The sequence below is a fragment of the Penaeus japonicus genome, unplaced genomic scaffold, assembly GCF_977035675.1.
Source record: "Penaeus japonicus unplaced genomic scaffold, GWHDUDI00000001_assembly GWHDUDI00000028, whole genome shotgun sequence".
Taxonomy (NCBI): domain Eukaryota; kingdom Metazoa; phylum Arthropoda; class Malacostraca; order Decapoda; family Penaeidae; genus Penaeus; species Penaeus japonicus.
This window is the reverse complement of record NW_028234430.1, coordinates 32,589,221-32,606,720: the sequence shown is the minus strand read 5'-3', so window position 1 is coordinate 32,606,720 and position 17,500 is coordinate 32,589,221. Positions and strand designations below refer to the sequence as shown.

The 17,500-nt window shown below is 44.3% G+C and overlaps 1 protein-coding gene across 2 annotated transcripts in view; it reads left to right on the top strand.

The window, feature by feature from the left end:
- The window catches only part of LOC122257709 (uncharacterized), a 45,114-nt gene that overhangs the window by 26,466 nt on the left and 1,148 nt on the right, over positions 1-17,500 (top strand). The window contains exons 3-4 of one of the 2 annotated variants that reach the window (XM_043023176.2): positions 9,434-9,504; positions 10,110-17,500. The exon at positions 10,110-17,500 is cut by the window's right edge and continues 1,148 nt beyond it. In XM_043023176.2, the coding sequence (XP_042879110.1) occupies positions 9,434-9,504; positions 10,110-12,046 (2,008 nt within the window). In that variant the 3' untranslated portion in view covers positions 12,047-17,500. Of the gene's footprint in view, positions 1-9,433; positions 9,523-10,109 lie in introns of both variants that reach the window. The other variant, XM_043023175.2, reaches the window with a different exon arrangement.

The window sequence follows — 17,500 nt, the reverse complement described above, 5'->3', positions numbered from 1 at the left end:
CCCTTTCCTCCTCACATGCCCCTCTCCTCCTCACATGCCCCTCTCCTCCTCACATGCCCCTCTCCTCCTCACATGCCCCTCCCCTCCTCACATGCCCCTCCCCTCCTCACATGCCCCTCTCCTATGCCCCTCTCCTCCTCACATGCCCCTCTCCTCCTCACAGGCCCCTCTCCTCCTCACATGCCCCTCCTCCTCACATGCCCCTCTCCTCCTCACATGCCCCTCTCCTCCTCACATGCCCCTCTCCTCCTCACTTATCTGTCTCCTCACATGCCCCTCTCCTCCTCACATGCCCCCTCTCCTCCTGGCCCCTCTCCTTCTCACATGCCCCTCTCCTCCTCACATGCCCCTCTCCTCCTCACATGCCCCTCTCCTCCTCACATGCCCCTCTCCTCCTCACATGCCCCTCTCCTCCTCACATGCCCCTCTCCTCCTCACATGCCCCTCTCCTCCTCACATGCCCCTCTCCTCCTCACAGGCCCCTCTCCTCCTCACATGCCCCTCTCCTCCTCACATGCCCCTCTCCTCCTCACATGCCCCTCTCCTCCTCACATGCCCCTCTCCTCCTCACTACCCCCTCTCCTCCTTACTTACCTGTCTCCTCCTCACATGCCCCTCTCCTCCTCACATGCCCCTCTCCTCCTCACATGCCTCACTCCTCCTCACATGCCCCTCTCCTCCTCACATGCCCCTCTCCTCTTCATGTGCCCCTCTCCTCCTCACATGCCCCTCTCCTCCTCACATGCCCCTCTCCTCCTCACATGCCCCTCTCCTCCTCATGTGCCCCTCTCCTCCTCACATGCCCCTCTCCTCCTCACAGGCCCCTCTCCTCCTCACATGCCCCTCTCCTCCTCACATGCCCCTCTCCTCCTCATGTGCCCCTCTCCTCCTCACATGCCCCTCTCCTCCTCACATGCCCCTCTCCTCCTCACATGCCCCTCTCCTCCTCACATGCCCCTCTCCTCCTCACATGCCCTTCTCCTCACATGCCCCTCTCCTCCTCATATGCCCCTCTCCTCACATGCCCCTCTCCTCCTCACATGCCCCTCTCCTCCTCACATGCCCCTCTCCTCCTCACATGCCCCTCTCCTCCTCACATGCCCCTCCCCTCCTCACATGCCCCTCTCCTCCTCACATGCCCCTCTCCTCCTCACATGCCCCTCTCCTCCTCACAGGCTCCTCTCCTCCTCACATGCCCCCTCTCCTCCTCACATGCCCCTCTCCTCCTCACTTGCTTCTCTCCTCCTCACATGCCCCTCTCCTCCTCACATGCCCCTCTCCTCCTCACATGCCCCTCTCCTCCTCACATGCCCCTCTCCTCCTCACTACCTCCTCTCCTCCTCACATGCCCCTCTCCTCCTCACATGCCCCTCTCCTCCTCTCTACCTCCTCTCCTCCTCACTACCTCCTCTCCTCCTCACATGCCCCTCTCCTCCTCACATGCCCCTCTCCTCCTCACATGCCCCTCTCCTCCTCACATGCCCCTCTCCTCCTCACATGCCCCCCTCCTCCTCACATGCCCCTCCCCTCCTCACATGCCCCTCTCCTCCTCACATGCCCCTCTCCTCCTCACATGCCCCTCTCCTCCTCACATGCCCCTCTCCTTCTCACATGCCCCTCTCCTCCTCACAGGCCCCTCTCCTCCTCACATGCCCCTCTCCTCCTCACATGCCCCTCTCCTCCTCACATGCCCCTCTCCTCCTCACATGCCCCTCTCCTCCTCACTTGCCCCTCTCCTCCTCACATGCCCCTCTCCTCCTCACATGCCCCTCTCCTCCTCACTTGCCCCTCTCCTCCTCACATGCCCCTCTCCTCCTCATGTGCCCCTCTCCTCCTCACATGCCCCTCTCCTCCTCACATGCCCCTCTCCTCCTCACATGCCCCTCTCCTCCTCACAGGCCCCTCTCCTCCTCACAGGCCCCTCTCCTCCTCACATGCCCCTCTCCTCCTCACTTGCCCCTCTCCTCCTCACATGCCCCTCTCCTCCTCACATGCCCCTCTCCTCCTCACATGCCCCTCTCCTCCTCACAGGCCCCTCTCCTCCTCACATGCCCCTCTCCTCCTCACATGCCCCTCTCCTCCTCACATGCCCCTCTCCTCCTCACATGCCCCTCTCCTCCTCACATGCCCCTCTCCTCCTCACATGCCCCTCTCCTCCTCACGTGCCCCTCTCCTCCTCACATGCCCCTCTCCTCCTCACGTGCCCCTCTCCTCCTCACGTGCCCCTCTCCTCCTCACGTGCCCCTCTCCTCCTCACATGCCCCTCTCCTCCTCACATGCCCCTCTCCTCCTCACATGCCCCTCTCCTCCTCACATGCCCCTCTCCTCCTCACATGCCCCTCTCCTCCTCACATGCCCCTCTCCTCCTCACATGCCCCTCTCCTCCTCACATGCCCCTCTCCTCCTCACAGGCCCCTCTCCTCCTCATGTGCCCCTCTCCTCCTCACATGCCCCTCTCCTCCTCACATGCCCCTCTCCTCCTCACATGCCCCTCTCCTCCTCACATGCCCCTCTCCTCACATGCCCCTCTCCTCCTCACGTGCCCCTCTCCTCCTCACGTGCCCCTCTCCTCCTCACATGCCCCTCTCCTCCTCACATGCCCCTCTCCTCCTCATGTGCCCCTCTCCTCCTCACATGCCCCTCTCCTCCTTACTTACCTGTCTCCTCCTTACCTGCCCCTCTCCTCCTCACATGCCCCTCTCCTCCTCACATGCCCCTCTCCTCCTTACTTACCTGTCTCCTCCTCACGTGCCCCTCTCCTCCTCACATGCCCCTCTCCTCCTCACATGCCCCTCTCCTCCTCACATGCCCCTCTCCTCCTCACATGCCCCTCTCCTCCTCACATGCCCCTCTCCTCCTCACATGCCCCTCTCCTCCTCACATGCCCCTCTCCTCACAGGCCCCTCTCCTCCTTACTTACCTGTCTCCTCCTTACCTGCCCCTCTCCTCCTCACAGGCCCCTCTCCTCCTCACTTACCTGTCTCCTCCTCACATGCCCCTCTCCTCCTCACATGCCCCTCTCCTCCTCACAGGCCCCTCTCCTCCTCATAGGCCCCTCTCCTCCTCACTTACACCTCTACTGCTCATTTTCTCCTGCCTTGGATCTTCCTAACTCCCCCATAGTTGTGGCACCAGCCACTTTGGGAAACATGGCTCTGTATCCTTAAACTATGGAATAGTAAGGGAAGATTTATTTTATTTGGTTTTCAAAAAATGTTTTTACACATTTTTTTTAATGATAAAACTATTGCATATATGACAGTGCCGATTAGGTTGGGGCTATTTCGGCTCTAAATGGTCGGAATGCCGGGGTATTCGAACACATAAGTCTAATGCCTCGGGATTCTAAGGTGCACTAGCCGCGAGTGAGCACTGTACGCCTGATCACCTGACGTGTTGGCTTTTACTAAATATCTTGTCTCTGGTGTCTGACCCAAAAACCACTGAACGTGATAGCAAGTCAACAGGCATGAATGTGTTAATGCTTACATGATGCAACATTGGGATCTGTTCACAGTTGAAGCACACTCACAATCATGAAATATTATGACTGTAACAGCGCTAGTTTCAAAGCTACAGGTTTCCAAAGTCAGCTGAAAGCCTCTACTTTGATGGATTTATGGAAAAATATTCGTTAGGCATGTCTGCGCTGAATGGAGGGCTGAGAAACAATTTCTCTGTCCCTCTATTTTTTAGCTGGTGCTATCGGTGTCATAGACCGCCTGACCTGACTGCCAGTTAGACCGTTAGGCATTGGGTTAAGAGACAGTTTTGTTTTCCTTTTTTTTGAGAGGACAATTATTTCTATAATGTCCTTGAAATTACAAATATATGTAAAAAAAATCAGGGCAGGTTATGTAATATTAGTGTAAAATAAGTTAGGAAGGATTTTGTTTTGGATGGTGTGTGTGGGGTGGTGTGGGTGGGGTGGTGTGGGTGGAGTGGGGTGGGGTGGGGTGGGGTGGGGTGAGGTGGTGTGGCGTGGGTGGGATGGGGTGTGGTGTGGTGTGGTGTGGTTTGGGTGGAGTGTGGTATGGTGTGGTGTGGTGTGGTGTGGTATGGGTGGGGTGGAGTGTGGTGTGGTGTGGGGTGTGTGTGGTGTGGGTGGGTGGGGTGGGGTGTGGTGTGGTGTGGTGTGGGTGGGGTGGGGTGTGGTGTGGGTGGAGTGTGGTGTGGTGTGGTGTGGTATGGGTTGGGTGGAATGGGGTGTGGTGTGGTGTGGGTGGGGTGGAGTGCGGTGTGGTGTGGTTTGGTATGGGTGGGGTGGAATGGGGTGTGGTGTGGTGTGGTATGGGTGGAGTGGGGTGTGGTGTGGTATGGGTGGGGTGGAGTGGGGTGTGGTGTGGTGTGGTGTGGTGTGGGTGGGGTGGAGTGGGGTGGGGTGTGGGGTGGTGTGGGTGGGGTGGGGTGGGTGGGGTGGGGTGTGGTGTGGTGGTGGTTGGTGTGGTAGGTATGGTGGGTGTGGAGTGGGGGTGGGGTGTGGGGTGGGTATGGGGGTGGGGTGGGGTGGGGGGATGGTGGTGTGGTGTGGGTGTGGTGGGTGTGGGTGGGGTGGAGTGGGGTGTGGTGTGGTGTTGTATGGGTGGGGTGGATTGGGTGGGGTGTGGTGTGGTATGGGTGGAGTGGGTTGTGGTGTGGTGTTGTATGGGTGGGGTGGAGTGGGGTGGGGTGTGGTGTGGGTGGAGTGGGGTGTGGTGTGGTGTGGTATGGGTGGGGTGGAGTGGGGTGTGATGTGGTGTGGTATGGGTGGAGTGGGGTATGGTGTGGTATGGTGTGGTGTGGTATGGGTGTGGTGGAGTGGGGTGTGGTGTGGTGTGGTATGGGTGGAGTGGGGTGTGGTGTGGTATGGGTGGGGTGGAGTGGGGTGTGGTGTGGGTGGAGTGGAGTGGGGTGTGGGTGGGGTGGAGTGGAGTGGGGTGTGGTGTGGTGGGATGTGGTATGGGTGGAGTGGGGTGTGGTGTGGGTGGAGTGGAGTGGGGTATGGGTGGGGTGGAGTGGAGTGGGGTGTGGTGTGGTGGGATGTGGTATGGGTGGGGTGGGGTGGAGTGGGGTGTGGTGTGGGTGGAGTGGGGTGTGGTGTGGTGTGGTGTGGTGTGGGTGGGGTGGAGTGGTGTGGGGTGTGGTGTGGTGCGGTGTGGTGCGGTGTGGCATGGTGTGGTGTGTTGTGTTGTGTTTTTATTTATTTATTTATTTTTGTTTTGTTTTGTTAGGATAGGATAGGATAGATAATTGTAATTGACACTGTAATTGTGTCATGGCATAGAATGAATGAATACACATGAATAGGACAGCATCTTGCTGTTTTCTATCATTCTCTGAAGTAAGTGCTTGGTTGGGACAGGATATGGGCTTCCTTCAAGGCTTCAGTCACTTAATATAACTATTTTTCAGTATGATAGTAAAAAAATGATGATAGAAAACACTGTAAAAGACAAAAAGTAGATATTCACCCACGTTGGCACGTTTCTGTCCAACCTGCCCTTGGTAAAATTTCTTACTATTGGTTTGTCAGTGCTACCCATATCCAACAGGTTGATAAGTATTACATACATATGTTCTGAAGGTTAAAAATTGTTGATGAAAACCTTGAACACCCATATCCATAAAGTTGATAAGTATTACATACACATATTCTTAACCCATTCACACCGGGGCTATTCTGGCTCTAAATGGTCGGAATGCCGGAGTGTTTGAACGCATAAGCCTAATGCCTCGGGATTCTTGGGCACACAAGCCGCAAGACTGGGTTGTCTGCTCGCTCACCCCATGTGCCGGCCTTGACCAAATATCTTGTTGCCGGTGTTTGACCCAAAAACCATGAAACATGTCAGCACATCAGCCGGCGTGAATGGGTTAAGGTTAAAAAGTAGTTGTTAATGAAAGGGTTGTCAGAAGACCTTGAATCCAACCTACACACATTGACCAGGTTGAGCCATGCCAGGTATTAGTATCAAGTAATATTACAAAGTTTTGTGACTCTGGACTACTTAAGCACTGACTGAATTAATTGCTTGCTTGGTTCATTCACTGAGGGAAGTGGTGGGGGGGGGGTACAGTTGGAACTTTGGACCCATTGTATCAGTACCACCGACTGACCAAATTTAGCTATGCCAAGTCCAGCTATCTTTAATTGTCAATTGTACATATCTTGCTGTAAAACTGTGCGAGAATATTGTCACAACCTCATTATTTTCAGTTAGTAAAATTTTTACTAGAATTTGAATGGAAAATGTGTAGGAAAAAAATATGCATATGATAAGGAAACACTTAATTTGCTCTCTCTTTTGATTGAGAGAAAGAATTAGGAAGTAGTGTGTGGTATAGGTCAAAGCCTTTTTAGGAACTGTTAATGACTGAAACTCTATTGTTTGCAAACTTCATAGTTACTTTTTATTTAGTTAAAGATTTAGAAGAATACTTAAAATAAGGGTTTATCTCATGAAAATATATATGTGTGAAAAAAGGTTTCCATCGTTATATCAGATATTGGAGAATTGATGTTAACCCATTAGCAACGGATGGCATGATTTGCTGCAAAGGCAGAGTTGGTCATAGACGCGGATGGCACTGTGCCAGACAATGTAAATCAGCCATCCTACTGCACAAATATTTATATAAACTGTGACCAATGGGTTAATTGGCCTTCCAAGGGACACATTTAAACTGTGAACAGAAAGAAAATGTTTATAGTGTGTATTCCCTCAGTGTTACACCATGACCTAGTTCAAGTTTTTGGATAGAACACACATGCTTCAACAAAGAGGAAGGGGAAAGAAGAATAAAAGAACTAAGAAAAGGAAAAGGCAAGAAAATAAAGAGAAAGAAGAAACTAGTTTAGGAAAAGGGAAAGAAGAGGAAAGCAAAAGAAAGCAAAGAAAGGAAGAGATGTAAGAAATAAGTAGGTCTGAAAAATATATGCTAACATGGGTTCTGTTGCCATTAACCTTATTTATATATGACTGACCTTTGAATTGCTATATTTCTTTCAATATTTTTGTAATTGAATGTAAAACATGATTTTGACAGTCATTTAGAGCAGTTCATTGAGATATTTATTTTGTGAAGCAGGTATAAGATTAGTAAAAGAATTGTCATACAGTGCTCTCATATGTAAAGGGTTAATAAATACTTATGTGCTTTTAATTTTTCATGTAGGCCAAGTAAAAAAAATAAATTTAAGGGATCCTGTAGTCCTGCCTCCCATAATCTAATCCATTTGTGGCAGGTGACTTGATATCATGTCATGGAAATATTTCACTCCTGCCAGATGACGTCCTATCACGTCATGATCTCTAACTCTGGATACATGTTTTACATCGTTACATATGTTTATTCTCATTGCAGTTGCATTTGTATAGACATGTTTTTCTTGACTTGTCAAAATAATGTAAAAAAAGTTAAAAAAACATCCTATATCACCCCGTTGAATCAAGTGGGTTAATCAGTAAAATCAGTAAAATATTTTAGGTTTTGATTAATTGTGAAGCAAAGTCCATATCTGAGACATGTACTTTGTCAGGAAATATGTTTGTTGGAGTATAAAGTGATACTTAAAATTGATAAACCAAATTTGCTGAAATTAGGTAAACAACTGTTCATGGAACCAGTATCCTGAAATAATGAATATGTGAGAACTTAATGTTGACAGGTATTTCCCCTACCACTTGTGACCCTATTGATTTGTGCCATGTTACTAGAACCTCATCACTGTTTTTTTTTTTTTTTTACTTGGCTTTAGTTAGTGTTGTCTTTTTTCTGTTTGTTTATTACTGTGCATTGAGTCTGCCAATTTTCCCGTACAGTGGGCAGATGTTGTCGTACCCAGGTCTTCGTGGCACACAGGGCAGAAGATAGCAATGGTTGTATCTTTTGAGCTCCGTTTTATTTTTCTGTGACATATGCACATGAATCTCTGAACTTATCTGTCGTTTGGTGCTTAAACTAAGAGAAGAAGAAAGAGAAGGCGAAAAAGAGAAAGAAACAAGTTACCCCTCCAAAAAAAAGTGAATGGATAAAGAAGAAAATAAAAAAATTACAAGGATAAGAAAGGGGAGACAAGACTATGGGTAATAATGAAAGTGAGAGAAATGAAAGAAAAAGAAAAGAAAAAAAAAGAACGAAATAATCGTGTTAAACTAAGATACGAGGAGGCAAAAGAAAAAGAAAAGCAAAACAATATATTAAATAGAATAAACATGAAAAGCTGAAAAGAAAAAGAGAGTTAAGATCAGAAAATGTCTACAAGAAACAGGAAGAATTACGGAAGAAGAAAATAGGGCAATAAAAGTGTTTAAAGCCATAGCTAAGATATATCTTTGCTTAAAAGATTGGTTGTTTAGTGAATATCCATGTAAAAAGGTGTTGATAAATCTGACAGCTTGAAGATCTGTATTTGCATAATTATGTATAAATTTACATGTGAGACCATATCTCTGCAAATATTGCTTCCCTTGAAAATTAGTATTTGTGCAATCATTTGGATGGATGTAACTAGTGATAATTCTGAGGCTTTGGAAATAATTTATGAATTATTAGAAAATAAAGGGGAGAACTCATCACTTTTTGATTGTGCAATAAAAGGAGAGGAAATTGGAAGGATTTAGGGTATGGGAGTGTGATTTCACGTAAAGGAAAATTTAACCGCTTAATGTCGGATGATGTGACATTCATGTCATGGCTTGGCTGGTGTTCTCGCTGGGTGCGTAGTGGCTACTTGCTGCCTCACTGTACTAATAGCCATTGGTGTTAGGCCCATGTGCCCTGAAATATCCTGGCAAAATGACCAAGTGTGACCAAATTTGCCCCTTCATTGCCGGGTTGAAAAGGACATCATTTCTGAAGTTATTATTGTCATCGACACTATAATCTTTCCCATCATTTCTTTCTCATTCTGATATCCTTGTTGTCAGACAGTACATCAGTTGATGTTAGTATATAATATTCGGCAAATGCGATGTCAGGTATGTGTGACTGGGTCGGCAGATGTCTGTGTAGAAATTCAGAGTGTCTTTTTATTATGATTGGCTTGGTTATTCATTCCATGTGTGTCTCTTTTCTGTTTTGTCTTGTTTTTACTTTGAAATTTAGTGTAAGGAGGGAGTACTGATTGAGCTTGATCTTTTTCCTATCTGATTCTACTACATTATTGTTGAGAAAAGCATTTACTTTCTTTGTAGTGTATGTTAAAGAATACAAGAATTATGATATTGATTTTTTTTCTTTTTCTTGAGGGAAATGAAATATATAAACATTATATTTTTTTCAAATCAGAAAATAAAACTTTATTCTCCTTTTTTAATGTGAGGAGGAAAAAAAATTGAAGAATCTGAATCCGCAAAGCATATTCCACTGGAGGGTGGGGGAAGAATACAAGCACCAACCTCGGAAACCATGTCCCCACAGAGATTAATCCTCGTTCTCCGTTCTTTCGCAGGAAAAAGAAATACATCCCAGCAGGTACAGGGAAGAGGGGACGCCCTCGGAAGTATCCTCCCCCTGTAGGCTGTGAGTACCGGAATTCTGGTGGGTTGACCGATGAGAGTTGTGTTTGAAAATTAAAAGAAAGTTGTGGAATTTCCATTTTTTTTCTCTGTTTTTCTCTCGATTTCCCCCTTTTTTTTCTTTGACCTTTTTTTTTTTTTCTCCTTTTCATATGAACGTGCATGTATGTGAGACTTGATTTGAATGCCACTACACGATAATAACACGTTTTGTGGAGGTAGCACACCACTTGATTGGACTTGGTGTGGTTACATGGATGAATTTTCCTCCCTGTGTCTAAAATGGATTGTTTGTCTTTGTATTGATTTGGCCCTTGTTTAACAAATTGAACTTAACAGCATCTTTGATATAAGGACTTCACTCTTAGTAGAAATCTGGCTCTTGGTATAACTTTAAACACTTTTTATCTGGATATGATTGGAAATTTTATGTTCAAATTTTAACTGTTAAGATAATGGTAATGATAAGAATTTACTCTAAGGCTAATCTTAAAGATTACTTTTAAGTGGATAGCCTAAGAGTGTTATATATTGCATAGTGACATTCATGCAAGACATCCCCCTGAGCCTAAAGGAGGAGCCAGACTTGACCCGTGCGCTGCATTCCAGATGGCCCCGGGATGCAGAGACCCGACACCATTGACGAGGACGGCAACATCTTCGAGCCGCAGATCATCCTCAAAGACGGCATGGTGGTGAAGAACGAGCCCTCGGAGGAGAACAAAGGCCACCATCCGGGGGCCAATGGGCCGCACGACCTGGCCAACACCTCCAACGGCAACTCGCAGATGCAGATGTTGCCGCGGCCCATCTTGACCAAGGAGGAAATTGAGAAGAGGAGAGAGTACTACAATAACCACAAGAACAAAGTCAAATACGTCTGTCACTACTGCCAGGTACACTTCTACCACAAGCCTAACTTCGACTTCCACATCACCAAGTTGGAGACCTCGGGCAAGTGCAAAATCTACGAGAAGGTGAACAACCTGTACTTGTGTGAGTCATGCGGAGAAGGCTTCTCTTGGAGGGAAAAGCTGGAGAAGCACCTGCGACTGGCCGAGCAGCACGGTACGCACAATCAGAAGGAGCTCCTCATGTATGGGGACTTCCAGTGCAACATGTGTGGCAAGACTTTCAACAAGCGCACAACGTATCTCCAGCATGTGAAATGGCACGAGGACCGCGAGGACATTCCCTGTGTCATATGCGGTACCATGTTCAAACAGACAGATCTCAGACGCCACCTGATGGAGGTGCACAGCAATGACAGCCTCCCCTGCTGCTACTGCGGGAAGCTCTTCACCAGTAGGAAGTACCTGGAGAAGCATGAGCTGGTCCATCAGGGAGGGAACTTCCCCTGCCCTGAATGTGGCAAAACCTTCAGTCAGAAGAGCAACATGCAGCAGCACCTCAAGACACATTCACTGGACAAAGAGTATTCGTGTGAACACTGTGGGCAGACTTTCAACCAGAGGGCAGGTCTCTGCCAGCACCTGAAGAAGCACTTTGGCCCAACAGAATTCAATCATGAATGTGAGGTGTGTGGTCAGTACTTTGCCAATGATTACAACCTCAAAGTGCACAAGAAAAAGATACACAACATGCATGTTGAAGGCTTACCAGATGAAATACCAGACCATCCAGAGTACCTTTCATCTCCTCTGTCTCACCACTTAGCACCCGAAGATATACGTGAAAAAGCCTACGGCGCTGCTAATTCTGCTGTGAAAAATATGTTGGGAGTGTCCCTAGGTTCAACAGTTAGTTTATCAATGAAGCAAGAAGGCTCTGAGCCCATGGATGAGAGCCAGTTGCACATGAGAGACACAGCCAGCCACATGGACATGAGACATATGACAGACCGTCGGGACACCCCAGGGCTGATGAAGGAACAGCTTGAGGCAGAAGAGCAGATGAGAATGAGTCAACACCACTCCATGGCTGTAACAGAGGATCCCCTGCACATGCCTCAAGATCTCACACGGATGACTGCCAGCCAGGGACACATGAGTGATGACTCAGGACGCATATCTGCTGCTCCACAGTCCCACATGAGTGACATGAGAAGCTCTGCCACTGACAGCCCAGGACGCATTACAGACACCCCACACATGACGGACAATCTGGGCCGGATGGCTGCAGAGAACTTCGGGAGGATGAGCAGCACTCCGGGTGGTTACCTGGCAGAGCACCTTCGCCGCATGGCAGAGAATCAGAGCCGTATGTCAGACACCATGTCTCATTATGATGAACGTGATAACTACAGTCGTCTGGGAGACAACCTGCGCAGTATGAGTCGTGGCAGCGCCACGGATCCCATGGGCCGACTAGGAGACAACCTTGGACGCATGACGGCAGACAACTTGAGTCACATGGGAGTGATCCGACCGACCCAGACCCCATCCAGCACCCCCCAGTGGCCGCCGCACATGCAGAACCATGCTGCGCTGGACGGCATGAACCAGTCCCCCCAAGCCAGCCAACATACCCTATACCCACTGCCATTTTGGCCCTATGATCCCTCCCTGCGGCAGTACCACCACTGAGCGAGAGGAGGAGCTGTGGCCAGAGTACCTACACAGTCAAGCTAACAGATATTGACACATGAGGTCCAGATATTATTATTATTACATACATCTCACTTTAAGCACGAAATAAGAAGCTCCATCACACTTCTAAAAGTTAGGAGAAACTATTTTTATCATTTTTAATTAGTCAAGTCTGTTGGCTTATTTTATCTTCATCTAGAAGATGTGATTTTATGATTGAAGGTTCCTACGATGCTAGACATTAAAATTTGTGTAGTACAATTATGGATCATATGTGGTAGCTGTAGTCTATAGTAGCTGTCCAGATTTCTGAACATTATTGCTTATTAGTGTTTCCATATTACAAGTATGGAGAGTTGAAAGCTGTAGTCAACTTATTTTAGAATACCAAACAGTGCGTATACTGGCCACGTGTAGCGCTTAATGCATGCTGTAAAGTCCTTTAGCTTCCAGTCGTTAGATATGCCTTTTTTCAGATTCATTGGAGGGTGATCCATTTTATTTCTGATGGTATGCAAATATTTTAGAAAGTGACAGCTATATCTTTCTTTGTGATACAAAATATTGTGCTCTCTAGTTTCTTAATTCTGGATAGAAGCTCGTGAAAACAGATGTGGTCTTTCCCAACTGCTGGCCCCTGGTTAGGAAGAAAAGTTTGTAGCCATTGCTTTTTATACTACATGATATATAATTTGGTCAGTTTTTCTTCCAATCAAGTTGTACGATCTTAGTGTTCAAAGACAAGCTTTTCAACTCATTTGAACCCTGGGCACGTCAACTCTCGCAATGGTCCAAGCTATACAGGGTAAAATTTATTTGAAGTGAACTAAAGTATTATATACACACACTTGCTTTCCACGGTTGCGAGGTTGTATGTGATTGCGAATAATTGACACGAAATCCCATTCTCTTAGGCGGTAGTTAGCGTAAGGAAGTGAACCAGCCGAGGCCAGTCAGTTCGAAGACCGCATCTGCAGTCATGAAACGTTAGATTTTTATATGGCTTCGGATGTGATGTGTCTTTAAATGCCATTGCCACTATTCAAGACCCAGGATTTTCTTTTCTTACTTTATTTTTCCCTCTTTTTTTTTTTTTCTCTTTTTCATACCTCCCAAGCACTTAAACTTTGCCATATAATATGTATAGTATTATATGTAAATGTATTTGAATGCTACCATTGAGAAACTGTTCTTAGTGTGATGAGCATTGTGAAAAGGCTGCCAGTGATTGGTGCAAAGAAACACACTTGTAAAGGCTAAGAATTATGGAACATTAAAAAAAAAAAAAAAAAAAAAAAAAAAAAAAATAGAGAGTGTATCGTGGAATTTTTTTTTCTCTTTTTTTCTCTCGGAAGTGAAAGGTACGCTTAAATGGTAACTAATGTGGGCTCGTTCCCCCCCTCCCCCTGCATACGTGGGAAGTTCTTGTGATTTGCATTTGGGAGCGGCGAAGTGTTCCCGCCCGCAGCAGGCATGCGTGGTGTGAAAGTGTCCCAGTGAGCCTGCCAAAAACGTACTTACTGAGATGTTCTCGCAGTGCTTTTATAGAAGAAACCGTAGTTGGAGTCTGTCTGAACCGAACTAGATTAGAGTCTCCAAGTTTACAGTCTTTCTAAGAGGAGATTTGAAAGTAGTAGGGCCAACACAACTTAAGGATATCATTATTTTGTCTAGGCATGATAAGAGAAGTTGGTAGTGTTCACTGAGTATCATTGTAAGATGAAATGATTCAACTCCTTTGATGATTATATCATATTTGCAAATAGCATATCATAATGAGCTGTAATTCAGCAGTTTTAAGAGCTTTGAATTGTCCAAAAGAAGAATAAGTTGGCACTGAATTTCCATATGGTCACTCAGTTTAAGGAAAGTTTATTCCTTTTATTTATTTATTGTTGTTATTATGATTTCTTACATATTTTTTTGTATCATTTACTTTTATCTTTGTTTTGTCTTTACTAACCTGAAGAATAACTCTAAGCTAGTGCAGGGCATTTGTCAACATTAACTCAAGCTGTGTTTATACTGTATACCACTTGTAGGTATTAAATGGAGTATACTTATTGTTATTGAAAATACTGAACATCAGGAGCTCTTTCACATAGCTGCATATAGGAGCATAGTCAAGTTTAGATGCCAGTAATTCTTGACACTGCTGTTCTAATGGTAGTCGTTTTGACTTCAGGTTTTTCAGATAGATTTGTATAAAGACACGGAGCCTGTGCATACGAGCAGGAACGAAGGAGTCCGTTGATTAACATTACCGTACATTAACAGGGCTTGAGTGTATTAGGTTCAGAGTTTTTGTCCAAAATGACATTGTGTTTACTTGGTTTTCTGCACAGCCGTGGTTTTTAACGTTTTTTGTTAAAGAGGTAACTTGCATGTGGTTTTGCAAGCATTGAAAACACATGCTACCATTGTGAGGAAAAGGATTAACGTGTTTTGTTTTGTCTTGAGATTTACTTTTGGATATTTTTTTTGAGAAATAATTGGATGATGAAAATAAAGGTAACAATTGGTATCTGTTTCTACAGTTGTAGGAACAGATATTTCTATCTTTAAAGTTTGTCGTTATTGAAGAATTGACAAAAGTCATTAATTGTCCCGTGGTTTTAGTCTGTTACTCTGTCAGGAACGCAGAATCTGACAATTTTTTTTTTTTTTACTGTACTTAAGCCCAGTTCAGGAGAGTTCTACTTTTCATCGTGATTTGTTACAAGTACCACTTTAGCTCTGTTTAAATATCTTTACCAATTTTATGTTTGTTAAAGCAGATATTTTAAGCATATTTAAATGAATAAAAACAAAAAAGTTTCCTCTCTCCCCCCCTTGTATGTTATGTATAGTGTAAGATTTATGCATTTCCCACGCATGGGAATAACGACGATTTCAGCTCGAATCTTTGCAGCGTATTTCCCTGGATATTCTTTAGAGTTGTCGTTTGTTGTCCCGAATGTTACTCGAGATGGATAAAGGACCAAAGGTTCTCTAGGCGTTGAATCTCATACCCAGTGAGTGACTCTTCTGGTGGCTGTTACAAGAGAAAAAAGAGATATACTTTACTAATTTAAGGTCTTCTAATCAAGTGATTTTTTACATTGATTATGAATTAGTGTGTTGAGAGTACAATGAAGAATATTGGTAGGGATATATTTAATGTATATGATATTAAGATGAAATGGGCATATTGAAGATTTTTTTTTTTTTTTTCTCTCTTTTTTTTTGTAATATTATTCCTTTCATGTTGTATGAGGATTATCATTTTTTATTTATTTATTTTTTTTTTGTTTAGATTGTAAGGAGAGCATTGCAAGCGATGGTCCCTCGTCATTCTATTCCGATTACCTTGTAGACTTTAGTATTTGTTGGACTTCTCATTAAGACTTTTCTTTTCTCTTTAAGAAGATAATGATGTCTATGATTTCTTTCTTGTAAAAGAATAAAAGTATAAAAAAAAATGATAATAATAAAAAAAATGTTCGGATGACATGATCTAAATGCAATTGTGTGAAAAAAGTTTTAAAAATTAGATAACGCGAAAAAAGATAAGATTGCATCATGATCTTAACTAAAAGGTAATATTGTCCCAAGAAACAGGTAGGTAATGTTGACGGATCATTTCATGCTAGTGTACAGCGTATTCTTCGTGAAATGGTGGTCGCTGGGGTGATCAGGAGAACCCCAACCTTGTATTTATAGGATGTGAAAAGATTTGATAACGTGGTGTTTTAAATATGTATGTATAATTGTTCAACACTTATTTTTTGTAATTTTTTGGTAGGATGGATGGGTAAAATTGCTTCCCATTGGAATATGGCCTTAGCTGTTACAAGTACGTGTGTTGTGAAGCAAGCTGCACAGAAACTTTTATAATTGCAACTGAAAGGGCTTGAATGAGAGGCGAGTTCTGTATTTGCATGCAAAGGTTGTGTGATATAGTGTTACGATATATGTCTGTGGGTATGGTTAGTACATCTCCAGAGGGTGCGATAATAGGTTAGTGCAATATTCTCTAGAGAATTAACAAATATTTCTTTTCCTGTTTTGATTATGGTTATTGTTACTTTTTTTTTTTTCTTTTTTTTAAAACAGGCCCAAGATTTATACATACACAGTGATGAAAAGATGAAAAAATGAATGTCTCCACTGTTAGGAATTAAGCGGCGCTAAAGAACAGCCTTATTCTGTGCATTGTCGGTTTTAACGACGAACTGATTTTAAGAAATGGAAAACGAGTCGGGTATTTTGTGATAGAATCTCAGTGTGTCACCTTGATGTGATTGTGCACTTACGGCTCTCTCTTCATTTCTCGAACTTCAGTGTGCACATCTCTAAATTTAGAGGTATTGTGGAATACTTAAACAAAGGAAAGGAAAGCGTGCGCAATCATTGTACTTAACCAATCTGGACTCGCAAAAGCACAAAGCGACTTAAGAAACTCGTAAAGAGTCACTCTTTATATAGAGCTCTAAAATTTAGGGTGAAAAAGTCATTTATTCCAAAAATTCCAAACTCCTTACACAATATCTTTGAGAAGAATATGTATTGATGCATTGTAAATTATAAGAGTTTATAAACTGAGTATGGTACTAGTCCATTGTAGTCAAGAGATTATAGTCAGTTTGTTAGAGGTACACATTGGAATTACTTAGTGATTACGGAAGAGAGAGAAAAAAAATAAGCTGTCTGTTCTAAGCAGTGGAGACATTTTAGGCTAAATTGACACCAGTCGTTGTGGCAAACCCTCAGAGTTGTGGAATTCCTGTCCTATTTTTTTTTTTTTTTTTTTTTTAATCTAAATTATTATTGCTATTGCCATAATTACTGATTCTTGTTTGAAAGACTGAGGGTTAAAGAGTGGTGATGATTCTTACTTTGTATAACTGATATACATTTAATGCTGTGACAAAAAATGTGATGGTCTTCAAATTGTAGTTCCTTAAATTTTAGTCAAGATATAAGAAGAAGCAGAAGAAAGGGAAAATTATAAATAAAATAATTAAGAGCAGGTGGTGTCCATGCGTCAATTGGTAAAACCGTCAGTGAGATTCCGCCACCTGCTTACAGTGATGTTTGTGAACTGGAGTTGTTCATCTGTTGTGCCATTCAGTGCTTTCACTAGGCATTGGCTCTTATTTGGGGCAAGACGTCAAAGTTCCTATGCATGATAGATACCGCAGTTATTTTAAGGTCTGTAAATTTGTCTCTCATTTTTTTTTTCTTTCTTTTTTTTTTCTTTTTTTTTTCTAATGCAATATTTGTGACAAAAAAAAATCTATATATTACAAAAAAAAATAAAGGACTGACTTTCAATACAACAGGCGTTGGAGTGGAGTGACATACAATACACATCAGTACATAATAGGCTTCCCAAAATATGCAGCTTGAAAATGAGGATACAGACACAAGATATGCATTAAGTTGTGAGTCTTTGCTGGAACATGCACG